Source organism: Pseudorasbora parva, chromosome 2 (genome assembly GCF_024679245.1).
Source record: "Pseudorasbora parva isolate DD20220531a chromosome 2, ASM2467924v1, whole genome shotgun sequence".
Lineage (NCBI taxonomy): Eukaryota > Metazoa > Chordata > Actinopteri > Cypriniformes > Gobionidae > Pseudorasbora > Pseudorasbora parva.
The window spans coordinates 54,288,192-54,308,005 of record NC_090173.1 but is presented as its reverse complement, the minus strand read 5'-3'; the positions used below and the strand labels follow the sequence as shown (position 1 = coordinate 54,308,005).

Genomic DNA, 19,814 nt, shown 5'->3' with positions numbered 1-19,814 from the left:
AGAGTCCAACAAACTGTTCTGGTTGACACAGGGACTTCAGGTGACCAGGTCTCGTGGAGCTCTGCTGCAGTGGAAAATGGGCTGGCCTTGGATTTTCGAGCCAACAAACGGTCCTCTCGAGCAGTTGTCTTGCGGGGTCTGCCTGACCTGGGCTTGTCAAAAACGTCTCCAGTCTCTTCAAATCTTTTTTTTATCCTCTGTACTTGACGCTGAGACACATTGAAGGTGTCTGCCACATCAGCAGTGGATCTGGTCTTCAGCCTCTTGATAATCAAAACTTTAGTCTCAGGGTGAATCTTAGGCATGTTTGCAGAGGTCTAGTTGCAGTTGATGTGAAGGTCTAGCGTACTGGGGTTCTTTTTATACACACTTGAGACCTAATTGATCCATTATTAGTCACAGGGGAAGCTCATATGACAAGGTGACAACACTTATGTCTTTGCAAAAATGGACTCAATGGGCTTTACCAAGCTGTGAATATTAGAATACTTTTTGAAAGTTTAGTTTTTCACTGAAACATTATCACAAAAGCTGGTGGGATTAAAATGAGCCATTTCTTGTAAAAATATCTTGATTAGAAATATATTTCAGCGGCACTTTAGGTCAATTTGTACACAAGCGACAAGACTTTTGTCAGGGACTGTAATGAAACGGCGTTGATAAACACGCTAAAAAGCGGTTATGCGTCTTGATAGCACGCCAAAATGACACACGACTTGGCGTGTCATACATACGCCATTTCATGAGATCAGTCTAAATAAATAAGTGAGCTGCATTTCAGCAATCTCCATTTGAGATGTTCTGCTTAAAGTGTGTCATTCAGCCTACATTTTAGACTTGTCTTTTTTCGTCAACGATGCATGTTTATATAACGTTAGTCACAATGTAGAATAACGTTACGCAGTGACTGTGATGTACTCGGAAATACAAGCATGCAAAAACATCATAGGCCTACTTCAGTTCTCAAAAATATAAATATATAACTTATATTTTTACAAAATGAATCGCCTTGTCAAATGACTGTCGTTTTAACTTATATGGTGGAAAAGGTGACGTTTGCTAGAAGGATCGCGTGAACGATCTAAGCAAAGTATCTACTGTTGTATTTTGTAATATAAAATAATATTACCCTTTGTCATTAGACACACTATTTAGTTTTGTATGGTACTTGGAGTTTCCTGTTGTTACTGTAATTGCCCCTTTCTTCAGTTTAAGACGCTGAGTGAAGCTTGCTTGAAATGGGCCGAACAAACGAAGGATTTGTTGTGGTATCTAATTATAATAAACCTCAACCATGACTGTTGACATACGAAAAGTCCTCACGTCTCCTGCACAGCCTCGATCATAATGTGTGTCCGAGCTGCAGTTTTTGCTATCCTCGAATGTCGTGTGATGATTCGGCTCCGTCAGTTCCGCCTGACTATGAACATGTTTGGACAGATGCAAATGTTGGAGGCGTACATATTAATGATCCCCAGCGGTTGCGTCACGGTTAGTGTCACGGTTTTTTTCATGATGTTTTTCATTCACGATATTTACATAAGAAGTAGGAGGCAATGGTGTTTGAGACTCACAGTATGTGTTGTCCATGTACTGAACTCTTATTATTTCACTATGGCAAGGTTAATTCAATTTTCATTCTAGGGCACCTTTAAACTTAGAATTTCTGGACTAAATTTTTGTTGGTTTTGGCAACTTATTTGGGTTTACAGTGCACCTTACTTGCTCACAGCTAAAAGTGTTTTGGCATTTTTTCTAAAATTATCCTAAAATCACACACAAGAGGCTGTTATAACAGGAGGCGGATCACATGAGCTCCACTGTCTGCACATCCATCCTCACCCATTTGCTGTTCATTTGCATAAAGTTAAACTCGGTTTATTTTTCTTGCATTTCTAACAGCACCACAACACCATCTCTCTTGTTGTCACCACAAAACCTCAACTCTTGCGGCGTGTTGTTTTTTTTCTTCTGTGGCATATGGGGACATTTCATAGGCTTAATGGTTTTTATACTGTATAAACCGTATTTTCTATCACCCTACACTGCCCCTAACCCTAAACCCACCCATCACACACACACACACACACACACACACACACACACACACACACACACACACACACACACACACACACACACACACCGCCCCTAAACCTACCCATCACAGGAAGCATTCTGCATTTTTACTTTCTAAAAAAAACTCATCCTGTATGATTTATAGGCATTTTGTACAAATGCAATACCCCCCCCCCCCCCCCCACACACACACACACACAAATAGCAAGTAGGTAACTTACACAAATAGAAAGTATAGAAACGGCATATATCGTGCTAATTATATTGTTACTAATAACAAGAAGCAGAGCAAATGTGTTGCGTGACAGAACACATAAAGAGTGATATAAATGTGAAGATGATATCGCAGCAGTTATTAAAAACACCTGAGGAGAGGAGCTATTGGAGCGAGTATGTGGCCCTCATTCTCTCTGTAGCTGAGCTGTTTACAGCCCTGCAGTCCAGAGTAAATACTGGCAGAGTGCTGAGCAAATACAGCCGGGCTTCAGGAGGCATAAACATGACACACACCATCTCCAATCAACCTCAGCACGAGCGGCGGGACGGGTCCAGCTTCTGCTCAACCAATGGCCATCACTGAGGAGGATTATGGACGGTCATGTGTCATGCCTTTATCTGTCAGCCGTCAAAGTCCCCAGTGAGTTGAATTTCAGATTTTTTTTTATTGGATTAAATAAAATAATAAAATAAATATTACTCAGTCGAATACTTTTATGAATGAAAAATAATACAATACATAAAAAAGAAAATTATAACGTTTATATATATATATATATATATATATATATATATATATATATATATATATATATATATATATATATATATATATATATATACACGGATGGATGGATGGATGGATAAATGGATGGATAAATGGATGGATAAATGGAAAAATGGATGGATGGATGGATGGGTGGGTGGGTAATGGTTGGATGGATGGATGGATGGAGGGATGGATGGGTAATGGTTGGATGAATGGACGGAGGGATGGATGGATGGAAGGATAGATGGATGGATACATGGATGCGTGGATGGATAAATGGATGGATGGATGGAAAAATGGATAGATGGATGGATGGATGGGTGGGTAATGGTTGGATGGATGGATGGATGGAGGGATGGATGGGTAATGGTTGGATGAATGGACGGATGATGGATGGATGGAAGGATGGATGGAAGGATAGATGGAAGGATAAATTGATGGATAAATGGAAAAATGGATGGATGGATGGATGGATGGATAAATGGAAAAATGGATGGATGGATGAATGAATGGATGGATGGATAGATGGGTGGGTGGGTAATGGTTGGATGGATGGATGGATGGATGGATGGGTAATGGTTGGATGGATGGATGGATGGATGGATGGGTGGGTAATAGTTGGATGGATGGATGAATGAATGGATGGATGGATGGATGGATGGATGGATGGATGGATGGATGGATAGATGGATGGATACATGGATGCGTGGATGGATAAATGGATGGATGGATGGATGGATGGATGGATGGATGGATGGATGGATGGATGGATGGATGGAAGGAAGGATAAATGGATGGAAAAATGGATGGATGGATGGATAAATGGAAAAATGGATGGATGGATGAATGAATGGATGGATGGATAGATGGGTGGGTGGGTAATGGTTGGGTGGATGGATGGATGGATGGGTAATGGTTGGATGGATGGATGGATGGATGGGTGGGTAATGGTTGGATGGATGGATGAATGGATGGATGGATGGGTGGGTAATGGTTGGATGGATGGAAGGAACAAACATATGATGGATGAATGTATGGATGGATGGGTGGATGGATGCATGGATGGATGGGTGGGTAATGGTTGGATGGATGGATAAATGTTGGATGAATGGATGGATGAATGGATGGGTAACGGTTGGATGGATGGAAGGAATAAACATATGATGGATGGATGGATGGATGGATGGATGGATAATGGTTGGATGGATGGGTGGGTAATGGTTGGATGGATGGATGAATGGATGGGTGGGTAATGGTTGGATGGATGGATAAATGTTGGATGAATGGATGGAGGGATGGATGGATGAATGGGTAACGGTTGGATGGATGGAAGGAACAAACATATGATGGATGGATGGATGGATGGATGGATAATGGTTGGATGGATGGATGGATGGATGGATGATAGGACAACCACTTAGAAAGCATCAAACAACAACTGTGCACCTAAATCAGATCGGACTGCTGCTGCTATCTCTTGGCTTTGTGGATGAATCTTTCCTGAAGCGATGCCATTGCTCACTTTCACTCGGAACAGCCCCACGAGCAGCATCCCCTAAAACGGACCAAATGGCATTTGGAATGAGCCCACAGACAACCTTGTCTTTTTAATTTCCCATGATAGCCTTCAGAGCTGATGTTCAGTCATCCTTCCTCTCCCCGTGGAGCCGCTCCAAGCCCTGCCGCTGGGTCGGAAAACAGGAACTTCCTAATCAACAACCAGCCGTCTGCGGCACCGAACAACGGCTCATTCACGAGTCTGCCCTACACCGAGGCAGATTAACGTCTAACGTGGCATCGGACATCACAACCATTTCTTTAATTGATACCAACAAAAGAATTGGCAAAATGCTCGTTTTCAGAGTGTGTCAGTTTTTGCTTTATGTTGTTTATGAGTGTCTGCGACTTTCCACCACAGATTATTTTAAGTGCAGCACTATCCCATCCAAAGCTTTAAATGCAGAGACACCATTTATTGGACTGTCTTTAAACTGTCTCCACCCAGACATAACAAATGTAAGTGGCAATAACAGGTGGAAATAACAAGAGACTCGTGGGGCTGACACTGTAAAACTGCCTGCTTCACACAGAGGAGAAACATATGTGTGTGTGATCCGCGAGTAAAGCTGTGAGTACTGCTGAAAGCAAATCTATGTGTGCAGAGCAAGTCTAAAGCAATCAGCAGCGGAGACGTGGATTAGACTAACCAAACTGGATCAGAGTCCTGCCTGATGCTCACACACACACACACACACACACACACACACACACACACACACACACACACACACACACACACACACACACACACACACACACACACACACACACACACACACACACACACACACACACACACACACACACACACACACACACACACACACACACACAGGTTTCCATTTGTTATGGGGATTTTCCATTGACTTGATTTGTTTAGTATACACACTAACCCTAAACTTACACTATAAAAAATGCTGGGTAAAAACAACCCAAGTTGGGTTGAAAATGGACATTTGTTTTACCCCCGTGGTTGGGTTAAATATTTGCTTAAAACAACCCAATCGCTGGGTTTGTCCATTTTCAACCCAACTGGGGTTGTTTATAAGCCAGCATTTTTTTAGAGTGTACCCACGACGAACTGTGTATTTCCACTTTATTGAAAAGATTTCCAAATTGAGCTGAAAGCACAAACACCACTCTCGTCTCGGCTCCATCACAACTCAAGTTTTTTTTTTCCTCCTCAAACTCTGTAATAGGCACGAGTCCTCCAGCGAGCGCGATCATTAAATCCCCATTAAAGTTGAGTTAGAGAGTAAGTGGAGCAGTGGTCCTGCTCATGTCTCGCACACCTCGCTGAGCTCCTCCGCTCCGCTCCGTACACCCAGAGCCGGGTCAGGCAGAGGCCGAGGCGTTTATGAGGTGTCGGGGCTCGCCCTGATGCCTTTTCTCTGCCTGACAACAGGCAACACACCTGCAATAGAGACGGGGGAAAGCCTTAACCTAAGGTAGACAGGGCTTCTATGAACCACGGCCACGAGATCAATGAGGGAGAAACAATAATGAGAGTGAACTACACCTTAAAAATAAAGGTGCCAGGAAGAACCAAAAATGTGGTTTCATACCATAGAATAACCATTTTTGGTTCCCCAAAGAACCGTTTTGTAATAGGTCTAAAAAACCTTTTAGCACTACAAAGAACAATGGAAAGGTTATTTGGATATTAAAGGTTCTTCAACACCCTGCCAAAGAAACATTTAAAGGGTTACTTCAGCGATTAGCATATGGCTTTGTATCAGCAGAAACCCTGGAGTATATCAGGGTATTCTCACAAAAATGCGTATAAATAGTACGAGTGTGCAATGTCACGGAATGTATACGCCAAAACTCATTTTGGCGTGTCTATGGCACGCTGTTTTTCACGTGCATATGACACGCATTTTATGGCGTATTATACATACGAACCCCCCACCCCACCACCCTAAACCTACCCAAGAGCGTGTCATATATACGCAAAAAACAGCGTATCATATGCACGCCAAAATGAGTTTTGGCGTATACATTCCACGACATTGCACACTCGTACTATTTATACGCATTTATGTGTGATCGGGTTGAGTATATTCAAATGATTGTGCTTTCCCCCCTCATATCCCCCTGAGATTTATTCATTTTATTTCTGGAAAAATTCCTCCCATGACGCAAATATTGTCAATTTGCGCTATTGGAGGAATTGTTGGCCAGAGGCTAAAGACTACAGCCAGCAGAGGGAGCCATTTCCGCATGTTTTGAACTCGTGCGGGGGACGGAGATCACACTCACAGCTCTCAGCTGCAGCCTCAGGCATTCACGTTTAAACAGTGCGGCCGGCTGAGCAAAGTAAGTCTTTCACTTCTCTAACTAATTCCTATGAAAGTTAAGCTTTCAAAGGCATGAACTGAAAACGTGCCAGACTGAACATGCGCTGTGAATCTTTGGTGGCGTCGCGTTTACCTCAGCTCTCATCACAAGCTCAATATATCTGACTCCTGCAGCGTTTGGGCTGTGAGACTCCCTCAGCGGCTAAATCACATATTGAACACACACGTTCAGTTTTTAATTGTAGTGTCTGTTCTCTAACTGAACTGATTTTATGAAGATGGTCGCAGTGGGAAAGTTATCCAGTGATTCAGTAATCTAGTAGCGGTGGCTTTGGGAATGGCCTCGTAGGGCAGCGAAGCATTCTGGGAATTGTAGTCTTTCATCCCCATGAGACAAAAAAACATTTTCTGTCTTTTCTCAGTCTAGAAAGCACCAAATTCAAAAATAATTTCACATTTACTACATTAATGACCCAGTTTAAATACAGATTCATCTTCCCAGTGCTGAAGTACTCCTTTAAGAACCTTTATTTTTATGAGTGTCTCCTTCTGGGGGCCACTGTCCACATACGAGGACATTATATTTTAGTGCACTCTTAGAAGAAAAGGTTAAAAGGTTCTATCGGCGTATACATACCCCCAAGGTTCACTGCAAAAAATGCTTTTATTTACTTAGTATTTTTGTCTTGTTTCTAGTTCAAACATCTAAATATTCTTAAACAAGAAGTATTTACTCGACAAGCAAAACTAATTGTCTTGTTTTGGGAGAAAATAACTCAAAATGAAGAGAGTTTTTGCTTAAAATAAGATAAACTGCCAGTGGGGTAAGCACTTAAAACAACATTATTTTACTTACCCCATTGGCAAATTTATTTAGCCTTTCGTTTTTCTTTTCTTTTTTTAGCAAAAACTCTCTTAATTTTGAGTTATTTTTTCCCCAAAACAACACAGTATTGTTTTACTTGTCTAGTAATTGTTTCTTATTAAAATCAACATCTCTGGAAAATGTTATGGGGTTTCTCAAAACATGACTTTCTGTTTCAAAACAGGGCGCTGATTTAATAAATGTCCATTGTGGAGGACACCAGGACATAAATCAGGCGTGCTTATCAGACATGTTGGGAGATAAAACAAGTGAATAGGCAAAGACATTACATATCAAAGTTCCTATAAAATATTAGATATTATTATTATGAAAAAGTTGCCATCTCCCAATTATAACACTTCTTTTCTCATTAGATATTGCTCCAAGCACACATGTATAGAGACATTGCATTGAATGGGAAAACCAGTGTATGGCCATTTTACCCACATAAAATAAATTAGTATCATTTCATTCTGTCATAGCTTTCATAACACAGTTGAGAATCATCTTTAAACAAAGTCTGGTTAAAAAACTATTACGGAACATAAAAATGAATTGGTGAATTTCATTTCATGTCATTTTATTTTTTTAAACAACTGAGTCCTGGTGGATCCAATGTATTTCAACTTCAGACGGTCTGCTCTACTGCAACAAAGTTTTGCTGGTAAAATCTTGGTCAGAAATAATAATATTGATTTGTTAGAGTTTATGAGGCTTGAAATCTTGATCATATTGGTTTCTTTCTTAGCAAAAATGATGCTTTTTCGCTAAACACCGTTACAGCGGCCACAAACTCACACAATGAGGCTAACTGCCCAACCAAAGGAAACACTCAACACCAAAATGCTGATGACCAAATGATTTTCAATTTAAAAATCAACATCTAAACCTGTTTCCAATGGACAACATTTTTTGAGTTGCCTCAACTACAAAAGATTTGTTACTGAAAAATTGCATATCTCCAGAAAACAAATGATGTCTAGTTGACACAACTAAAAAAAAAATGTCACAGACAACTTATTTTCAGTTCGTATAACTGTGAAAGCTAGTGGAAATTGGTAAAATTTGTTTAGTTGTACAACATTCTTTTTTTTTCTTTTTTTACAGTGCTACAACAACATCACAAAATTAATGTGTTTCTTATACTCTAAACAACGTAATGACATTAAAAAATACTAAATTAAAAGAACTTTTCCACCCGGCTCTTAGGAGCCGATTCCTGTAACCAATATATTAATGTATTACTTTATGTGTAAAACAATCAAGCAGAATTCAATAACCACACAACAACCGTTTTCTTACAGCGAGAAGAACTAAGGACAGAGATAAACAACAGACCAGAACAGCAAAAAACTCTTGGGTTTCCATTAAACCAGTCTAGACTATAAAGCCCTGCAAACACAACCCTCACAGCTCAGGAACGGTCACTGACCTAAATCGTGTTCAGTGATTGTGTACCATAATGATTCAGCTAATGGAGGAAGGCGGCTGTCAAATGACTCAAACACAAACACTACTGCCTGAGAGTGGAGAGGCTGACCCATCAACCTGATGCTACGCAGCGAAGTTTATAAAATCAGCGAAGATATAAAATCATATTCAGATGCAGATTGCATCTGTGTGCATTTGGTACATAATGAATCTGACATTACCTTGATACCAGAGCAGATACAATGTGGCAAATAAAGGATTGGGGTTTTTAGATCAGGGCTTTGTGGGTAAACCTATTGCTCACTTACTTTTGGTTAGACCGCACAAGTAGCATTAGCAGTAAACGTTATTATTGTAAAAAAAAAAAAACAACAACAAAAAAAAAAAAAATCACAAATGGTGTCCGTCTAAAGTCAGCAAATGTCACACAGCTTACTGGAAGAACAAATCTTAGTTTTAAACATGATGCCATTCATTTCTATTGGAAAACTGAAGAGAATTTACACTTTAAATGATCATTTTATTTATATATTCATTGACTTTGCTAATTAAGACTGATGTTGTGGATACCATGAGTTCAATGAAGCTCATTTTTATAAGCAATAAGCCCTGTGAAGATGTGGTTTACAGTGAATATATAACAGCTGGGCGTTGTTAGGCATGATGGAGAGCTGTTATAAATTCACTGCAAACCGGGGCATATTGCTTTAATATAATTACTACCACACAATACAAATATTAAAGCCCAAAAAAATACGTGTTAATGCAACCTTCATGAAGTAAAATCGCTAAAAGCCTCCCTTTTCTCTGGAAAAAATAGTCCCTGACAACTAACAGCAACAAAAGTTACATTATTACGCCATTAGATGATGGCAAAGACCATCTTTATGTGTGGTTCAGTCAGTAGCCTAGTGAAGACTTATATTGAAAGTAGGCTAACTGACTAATGCTTTGACACGCAGGGTTGCCAACTCTCACGCATTTGGCGTCATACCTGCCTTTGATATTAAATGCCTATAGATTTATTATTGTTATTATTAAGTTTTAATGCGAAATTCAAACAATAAATGGCGTTTTGGCGCTAATGTTAAAGCCAGAGGCGTTGAAAAGCGAGTTGCTCTCGTCTCCCGGCGGCGCGCGCAGTCACGTGGCTCATGAGTGCTCAATACTTCCAGCGCGGTGTCAATGCATTTGAATGGCTTAAGGCGGATACACAACAGTTTCACTATACAGATGTTTGCAGCAAGGTTTGTTAAACAGTAGGCCTACAGCTTGAGCGTTGATTATTAAGTCAGCCATATTCACAGGATCGTTTTATTATGGAGAGTGATAGAGATGCAACATTGTTAACATTCATTTTATTCTTGTATTTAGCCCTGAGGTATTCTTTACTCATTGGTCACACTCATACTCATTGATGGTCAAATGTGACCATACACCGTAACTATTTTTCAATTAAATAAGTGTTCTATATTTTAGTTCAATAATATTTATTGAATATTTTGAAGAGTTTTGGTACTAAATACTATTTGTGCAATGATTATTGTCATTTAATGACCACTTCAAATATATTTCTTATGATATTTGTATTATTTATATTACAATTTGTGTAGTAATTAAGGTTAAAATAGAGAATTCCAATTCAAAGAGGCATTTTGGCTTAGAGGCATTTTGGCTTAGAGGCATTTTGTGGCTAATCTAGTTGCTCAAAAACAGTCTTGCATTTCAATAAATATTTAGATATGATCAAACACTAGATTTCTTTAAATGTGAAATTTTAAAGTGTTAATAACTTATGCATCATATTAGGACATAGCATCCTAATATTTGTAATGAATAATGATACATATATGCACACACAAGTGAATATTAATAAATTCAAGCACATAATTTGACCCAAGAAACGTTTAAAATAAGACAAACTAATTTTTCCTTATTATGTACAGTAAGCTATATACTACATATGCATTGATACTAAATTAAAATTGAAAAAGACCCCCACCACAAAAAATAAATAAAAGTAATAATAAATAAATAAATAAAATCTCACTCCAACCTGAACTTAAAAGTTGGCAACCCTGCACTTAGGCTTGTTTCACAATATTAGAGAGGACATATCATATTTCTCCATTGTTTATTTATAAAGTTATTGATATTTTTATGTTCTTACCCAACATCTACGCTTCACGGAAACCTGTGCACATCACTAGACTGACACACAAACATGATTTGGCCAATTTATGAGCAGTTTTAACACGTAAAATGTACACACAAATCGGTTCTTGTGGTATTTCCTAAAATAGTGAGTACATTTGTACACACACACACACACACACACACACACACACACACACACACACACACGCACACACTAGGAACAGGCTTTTAAACTAAACTTGAAATAAAAATTGAACGATTTACTTGTAAAAACCAGTTTAATAATAATAAATGAAGCAGTACTTCACCATCGATTGAAATTAAAGTCCAAAGATTTTTTTAAATGTGATATTTATTCATAAGCCCTCTATAAAAAATTGTAATACTAAACCACGTTTACAGTTGATACTCATAAAGTTTTTTTTTTGTTTTGTTTTTTGTAAAATGTTTACCCCAAAATCAAACCTTACTTTACACATGTACAATCTTTACAACATTTCAAAGCAAAGAAAGGAAGAAAAAAACATACAATGGAACAAAATAAACAGATATAAAGATATACATATTTTTTCATTTAACAAAGTTAGAACATCTCATGTATCAGAGACTCTTGGACAAGCGGAATATTATGTACATTTAAAGAAAGCTGCGTTATAGGACAGACGTTCCTGCGTCCTCCTCATCACTTCCTGTTACCCATCAGCCTTTGCAAAAAGCTTCGAAATGCTGAGTGCCGTTCAAATATTTCGCCGAAGTAGTATTGCACCTTTGCCATGAACAAGTGACCTGCTCTTGTAACATCTCAGACGTGCTGACCTGAATATCCCTGTTCACCTTTGACCTTTATTTCCCAACTCTAATTAAGTTTGTCCCCTGCTTTATAAGGAGACCGCGTCCAACAGCAGGATCTGCGTTTAGAGCGGTGTGACTTACAGACAGGTCCTCAGATAATAAGCAAAGTACATTCACAACTCTATCCAGTGCCCTCTTGGGTCAAAACAGTCAAACATAAAGGCAGAGTACAAAAAGGCACACATACTTGCACACACACACAACAATTTTATATAAATCTTACTCTGGTTACAAGAGTTTTTTAGTTTCTTAAATAATCAAATTATTAACAGGGAACACGTCTCAAAGCACAGGCTATGCTCAGAATAGTAAATCTGTTGAAGTGTATACCGTTTTTTATTTTTTTTTAGTGCTGGTGTAGTGCAGCAAGTTGTAAAAATCCAATTTTTATTTAGCTTTCTGATTAAATGATGAGCTGAGAAAATGAGTTGTTCTTCTGGTTTATACCTCAAACTGGAAATGAAAGGTCCAGTTGAGTGCTTGGAATTGTGGGATACAGCATCCCGTGCTTTATACACTACACATTTTGGCAAATGTGGCACTGTAGGTCATCCAGGTATCTTATACTAGGGGTTGCACAGACTTTAAACTCTGCCACGATGCTTTACGCTTGACGTCGACTAGTCGCTGATCATGGCCTATAGAGGGCGCAACAGGATAAGAAATATTTGAAGTCCACTTTTACGCTCAGTTTTCATCAGGTAAAACGACAAATAAATGCATACCCTGAAAGTTATGCTTGATTATAGGTAGCAACTGTTGTCTTTCAAACTCCCTCTGCACGTGATAGGATAGCGCTACAACCAACCAGAGCAACGAAGGTGAAGCGGAGCTCGTTGATAGATTAAACATTCGCCGTATCCGGTCGGCTAAACTCCGAACACATCTTCCCTTCTTAAGAATGACTTCAGTGCCGTTCTTTGTTCTTTTCTCAAAGAAAAGCTTAACTCCAAGTTTTCCAGAGTCGCGGTCAAAGCTGATTCGAAAGGCCGCCGTTCGCCAGTTTCTGTGTTTACTAGAAGCACGCAAACGCAAGTCGGCCGTCATTATATTAAACCCCGCCCACCGACTCTATACACGATGTGATTGGCCCGACCAGAGTTTCGTTTTTACAGCTCAGAAGTGTACTGAGAGTTGCTAGACGACACTCACGGCAGATTAGATTTTCTGTCAGATTAGATTTTCTTCCGTCTAGATTTCTAGGCTAGCAAATAGTAGTTAAATGCTGAAAGGGAAACTCCAACAAATGCATGTGCAATAAGATCAGCCACAAATATAACCCTATCCCCGCTTTTCAGCGCTAATTTACACTGCGCGCCTTTAGTAAATCCTGACAGTAGTTTTAATGTCAAAAGAGGGTTTGCACTGGTGTAAGCTGTTAGTAAATTTGGCCCTATATTTATTAAAATTATTAAATGGATGCCATCTTATTGGGACAATAAAGTCCTCCCAATACCCCTAACCTACACACTGTTATTAACGTCCTTTTAGACGCGTTAAATATTTTAAATCCAAATATTTTCTTCATTTAAAAAAAAAAAAAAAAAACCCTTTCCGATCTGATATGCGATTGGAAAAGAGAGTAGCGCAATTCCGGCAAAAGGCAGATTCGAACTCGGATTGATTTCCATCCAAACTTTTCACGCGTCTTACCCTACACTGTTGCTATTGTTGACAACCAAGTGTCTTCCATAATATTGTCTGGCCAACCAGATATCAGTGGGCAGAGTTAAGGCAAAAGTATACTTCATTATTATTAACATGTATTCTAGGGTCAGCGTACAGCGCGCTTGGTGCAAATTTCGTCATCAGAAGAGTACTTTGTGCACGCAGGTTGCATAAGAGCATTTCATTTTTTTGTTGTTGTTGCAGTATTTACACGGGTTTTATCTCATGGCGAGAGAGTGCTCAAAACCGCGCATGCGTCGAACACCTGTATATGCATGCGAGTCTACTTAGTAAAGTATACTTTCGCTTTAAGTGTAAATAGACACTCCGTTGATTATCAATCTGGATGCTCAAAATTGATCGGGTGAATGCACGTTTTAAACAGCGTATTACGCGAAAGTTAATCGCAAGCAATAAACGAATGCGCTACTGCATCGTAACACACAGTCGCACATACACCGCGTGCAGACGCTTGCAGGTAGAATTAATTCACAAACTCTTAGTTATTATGCATTCATCATATAAATGTGATACAGTAACGATTCAGAACGAGCTGAAGTCTGTGAGAAATATAACAACCCAAAGACTAAAGAACTGATAATAGCAGTGCACGAGAAACCCCCGTGTTTGCGTCTCGAGGTTCGGGACTATTTGTTCATTAATTATGTCATCAGCGACTAGTCGACTCGACTTTAATCACATAAATGTTGACTTAAAATCTGAAGTTGTTCAACCACTATTCTATACATACTGAAAATATGCCTTCTGTGCACAGTATACATACTCCCGCAGTAAGAGAAGTACGCTATTCTAAACATAGCCACATATATGCTTCCCTTTCGGGCTCTCTGCAATAAGCAAATTACAAGGCCAAACGTGACCGTGGGGACTTTCTGGTAGTTCATTTGTAAATCTAAACGGATGGGGTAAGCGGTCAGGAAACGGAGGGGTCAGTGAACGCCGTCACTTCCCCTGCAGGGCCGGAGCAGTTGTTAATGGGGTGGCGAGAGGTGAAGGTCTGACTGTAGCTCAAGCCACACTTTTGCGTCAAATAGATCCAAGCAAATAAGACATTTTCATCATGATCCATTGGTTTTGTAACGAAACAGTAACACTGCCAATAAATAAACACTAATGATAAAAGCACTGAAAATAAAAGACATACATAATACTTGATCAACACAGTGACGATTGCATAATCAGAAATGTCCATTTTTGGCACAAAAGAAGAATGCTGTGATTGTGTGAGCCTTTCAAAACAGTGGATGCTCCTTCATGCATGAATGCGATTGTCCCTCACAGTGAAAAATGAGCGCGTGGAGTACAGTCTGACTGGACGCCAGCTTCTCTATGAACTCCAGCTGTGCCTAGTGCTCGAACAATCCCTCGCTTTAGTGCCCTGACCGTGGGATACGAAGATAAAGAATCAGCCGTATTTCACCGTTAGCACCGGCAGAAATACCCCTTTTGATGGGTGCTAAAGTTAAAAAACAAAAAATGAGCAAAGAAATATGTCAATACAGTGCAGGATGCATTTGAAAACAAAAGAAATGCATCAGATACAGTAATAACACATGTCGGAATAACTGTTTAGGTTCTTCTGGTATTATATACCAGTATTTTAGGTGAATCTCACAAATTCGGTCAAGATCAAACAAATCATTGTCTCCAGACCTTCTGATTTCATTTAATTTATTACATTTACGGAGCGTTCTGGGTGGAAAATGTGCTTAATTTCAAAATTCATCAGTTTAAATGGTCCTAAAAACAGGCGTCGTGCTCATTACGCAAAGCAACGCATTTCTTTATGATTTTGAAGTGAGATTCACCCTTGTAGACTCTTTTAAAAAAACCGATTCAATTCAATACAATTTGTAGAACGACGAATTTAAAGTGTCAATACTTGTTTCCCTTTGTTTTAGCATTAAAGTGTTGAGTCTGCAAACATAAGCAACAACATATCGGGAGTAAGACATTAGAGGAACAAATGCCCAAAGTGCAGCCGATAAAAGGACGGCGTCCCATGTAAAGCCCTCTCTCCGTGAAAGAGAAAAGAGGGCCGGGACGCCTCCTCTCTCACTGTATCAGCAGGCCGTGTGCAGTGCAATGCATACATTATCAGTTCACCCGCTCACAGAAATCAACATCTACAATATCACCCACTTATACAAAAATAAATCAATCAAAACATGGCAAGATAAGCCTCTGTACATTACACTTATATAAAATAGCTTTGAATATTTACATATAGACAACAACAAAAATCACACGCACGCACAAAAGGAAAAAAAAAGCCACAAGCAACCTGTCCTGTACAATATACATCTGAATAAAAAGACATGTTAAGAGGTACTGAAGTGTATGGCTTGATAGGAAATAATTCCCTATATATACATACATGAAATTAATATATATTTACTTATATGTACTTAAATATCCCTGGAATCATGAAAGTGACGTGTGGAGAGCGCCCAACACCGCCACGGCCAACAACATGGCTCATAGTCATCCGCCATGTTCTCCAAAACCAAGAGTTTTGCTTTGGTGATCTAAGATCAGATAAACGGTTCATAGAAAATTAGATCCACAATATGTCCGTTAGGTTACCTCAGGAGAGAATTAGGACCATGGACCAACTGCATCTACTCTAAAGGTATCGCTTGGAGGATCGTGCGGATATCTTCCCCGTTTATGGGTGTACTTCCTGGTCCTCTTTCAGAGTGTCCTCTTCTTTTTTTCAATGCTGCATCTCTGACGTTGGACCAAAGACAACTCAGTAGTATACGCAGACACGCAAGTCCAGTGCTAACAGAGTACGGACATCCCATCTGCGGTTAGCAGCTGCCCACTGGTGGGGTCGTAGGTGCCGGCCAGATAGTACAGGTTAGGATAGATCCCATCAGTCTTCCTGTTGCGGGTCAATCGCTCGTACTCCTCCCGTGTGACCACCTGGCACTTATGAGAGATTGTCTGGACGTCGTTTTCATCCTCATGGCAGGACTGGTACAAGGCGTGCTGGGGAAAAAAGAAACATTTATAATTTGCTTCAACAACTCTCACTACACTGTCTAAATACTATGGCTGCCCCCTAATAGTCGACTAAAGCCCTATTCGCACGGGATTAGTATTATCTAGGGACCTCTGTGATTTAGAAATGACTCCCTCACATCTGAGTTTTGCTTGGCGCATTCGCACGGGATAAGCTAAGCCGATGATTTTACTCGAATTTACTGACTTATCTATCAGATTTGATGTCAAGACTTGTAAATGTTTTTTCGTTATAGTTATAGCTAGCCTGATTCCAGCCGAACTTAGCCCCGCCCACAACATTGTTTGGTCGGGCGGTTCGATCTGCCATAGAGGAGTAATTATCCCTGAACAGAAACTGTTCAGACCAATGAGATCATCAGGGCGGGCTTTAGACGATGACGGACAGATGATCAACAGTAACGTAATCATCCATGTCATCAAAGGCGCTTGGAATATATTTGCTCGAATCCTAAACGGAGAGCTTGTTTGTATATGCACTCACCTTCACAATTTCTCTAAAAATTATGATCATGTTGGGTAAGTACTCTATGTATCCTTTAACTCTTTTATTTTTTTACAACACCGGCAAGTATCGTTTATTCCAGCGCGCGTGCAGACAGGGTTACCAAGTTTCTACAACAAAACCCTCCAACTACTAGCCCTAAACAATAGCTTCTAGGGGGGTTCTCTGGAAAAAAATGGTGTTTGGGGGCTAAAATGTGTGTTATTTTGGCAAGGTTGTCTGCTAAAATTCGCACTCATGGGTCTATATATCACATAATAGTCGCTTCAACCCGCAGACATAGAAAACAACCCGTGGAAAAAAACACGGACTTGGCAACACAGTGCAGTTGAGCTCTGTTGACATTTGACAACTAACGTATCAGACTCATATTCTGACTAGAACTGAGTATGACCAAGTCAGGCTAAGATATAGCTGTATAAAATCATAAACTGACATATGTATCGATATCGTTTTGATAGTTTTATAGTAATAAAAATCATTTTGTTCAGTTAGAGAACAGATGTTACAATTAAAAACTGAACTGAGCACAAACAGCAGGAGTCAGATTTCATTTATCGCGAGTGAGAAGCTGACGATATACGGCAGAAGATTCAGTTTCAAAGCTAAATGTAAAAGCGCTTATTTAAGTGAGCTTGTCATTGTATTGTTCTGTTGTTATGTTTTTCATTAAGAATAGCATTGATATTAATAATAAACACGCCATTCAAGCAATTTGCTCCCAAATTGGTACTCATTCTAAAGTGAAAGTATATAATCCGTGTGGGAATTCATAATGGTGCGTTGTTTGTGAAAGATAAAGATAGAAATGCGCACAGGAAAAAAAAAAACTTGCAAAAATTATATACGATCCGCCTAATCCTGGCCAAATCACAGAGATGTCGATTCGCACGGGACTAATATTATCACAGGACCTCGAAATATGGTAGGTAATTTGCGGGGGAATTTTTACTTTTTCAAATTACAGACATGGCCGATTTGCACGGGATTAAGATCACAGAAGACATTCTCTAACATTATTACAAATAACCAAGGTCCCCAGATAATACTAGTCCTGTGCGAATAGGGCTTAAGGGTGTAAGTAGTATCAACTTTACTTGCCGCTCGGTCTAATGTTAACCTATGTGTGTGCTATTATTAGGCGCACATACATTGTTTTTTGCGCAGTGTGGAAGCTGAAGTATTCGCAAATTTTCCTGCACATGGATACGCCGGTGCGATCACTTGCTTTTTTTCTTCCAGTTTTATTTGTGTAAAATCACAATATAAGGGAAACATTGTGCTTTTAGTAAAATAAACAAACAGGATGCGACCTCCGTCTCTGTAAACTGTAGCGTGCCACAAAAATGAACCGAAATTCAGCGTATACTTGCCTCAACCAGAGAAACATATCTAAAAAGACTGCAATATCTAACTTTAGACAAACCCATTTGAATCGAAAACAAATACTCTGATTATATAATCCATATGAAAGATGTGTTTCTATTTAAAGCCGCGTCCAGAGTCACTGAGTTTATCAATAAATAATTAAAATGTCTCCTTGCTATTTTCTGACGCATTCATAATCAGGACTTTTGCCATTGCTTTGCGCCAAGCCTTATGTGTGCGCTTGAGTGCAGAATACATGCTATATATTATGCCTATATATAGAGTAAAGGCTCATTATGTTTTAGTATTTCCACAGTATATATTTAAAAAATGTATTTAATATACATTGACATTTAATCATTTAGCAGACGCTTTTATCCAAAGCGACTTACAAAAAAGGGTAGAGCAATAGAAGCAACGAAACAAACAAGGCCAACAACCTGTAAGAGCTGTAAGAAATCTCAGTTAATTAGCACAGTACACAACTTTTTTTTTTTTTTTTTGTCTGGGGCAGCCCTAAATACCAATGTTTCATACTTTCATGGGTAGCAAAGATCATAATTAAGGATTTTTACAACAGAACTGGATCAACACTGAACTGATATCAGATGAGCAGTCGAAATGCATAATAACTCTGGTTATCACTGTAAAACCACATTAAAACAATCTGTATTGTATAAAGCGCTAAAGAAATATAGGTGACTTGACTACTCACTGTCAAAACTTTCAGTTTCAAATATTTATAGCATGATCCATCATGACTGACAGGCTTCCATATGTCTGGAAACTTACTTTGCCGTCCCGATGTCTCTTGCCCAGCTTGGTCTCTTCAGGGTGATAGAACCACTTGACCTTCACCACCATGCTGCTCTGCCACGACTCCCAGAAACTCTCAATGCAGCCGATCAACGGCAGATGAGGCTGGCCCGTAGAAAGGAAAACCGCACAGTCTCCTACCCGCACCATGTCCTTGCCACGAACTATGGCCTTGTAGAAAAGCTTCCGTGCCTTTCCCTTACGTCCCCGACGCTAATGTAATAAAGAGAGCTTCAGAGTTTTGCATATGTTTGTACACAACAATTATTTTGTTTGCTTAAAGGTGAAGATTACGGGAATAAGATGGCAAAAATAATGATTGTTTCCAACCAGGTCTATCTGCTATTGTTTACACTGTTATAGATAACCACACATGAAATGACTTATTAAATATGGTCA

At 39.4% G+C, this 19,814-nt stretch overlaps 1 protein-coding gene across 3 annotated transcripts in view; it reads right to left on the bottom strand.

Annotated features, from left to right (window-relative positions):
• Positions 1-12,197: 12,197 nt before the first annotated feature.
• The window catches only part of LOC137047040 (BAH and coiled-coil domain-containing protein 1), a 161,543-nt gene continuing 153,926 nt past the window's right edge, over positions 12,198-19,814 (bottom strand). For all 3 annotated transcript variants that reach the window (XM_067424577.1, XM_067424594.1, XM_067424585.1), the window contains exons 28-29: positions 19,392-19,628; positions 12,198-16,693 (exon numbers count right to left, since the gene is read on the bottom strand). In XM_067424577.1, coding sequence (XP_067280678.1) covers positions 16,484-16,693; positions 19,392-19,628 — 447 coding nt within the window. In that variant the 3' untranslated portion in view covers positions 12,198-16,483. The remainder of the gene's footprint in view (positions 16,694-19,391; positions 19,629-19,814) is intronic.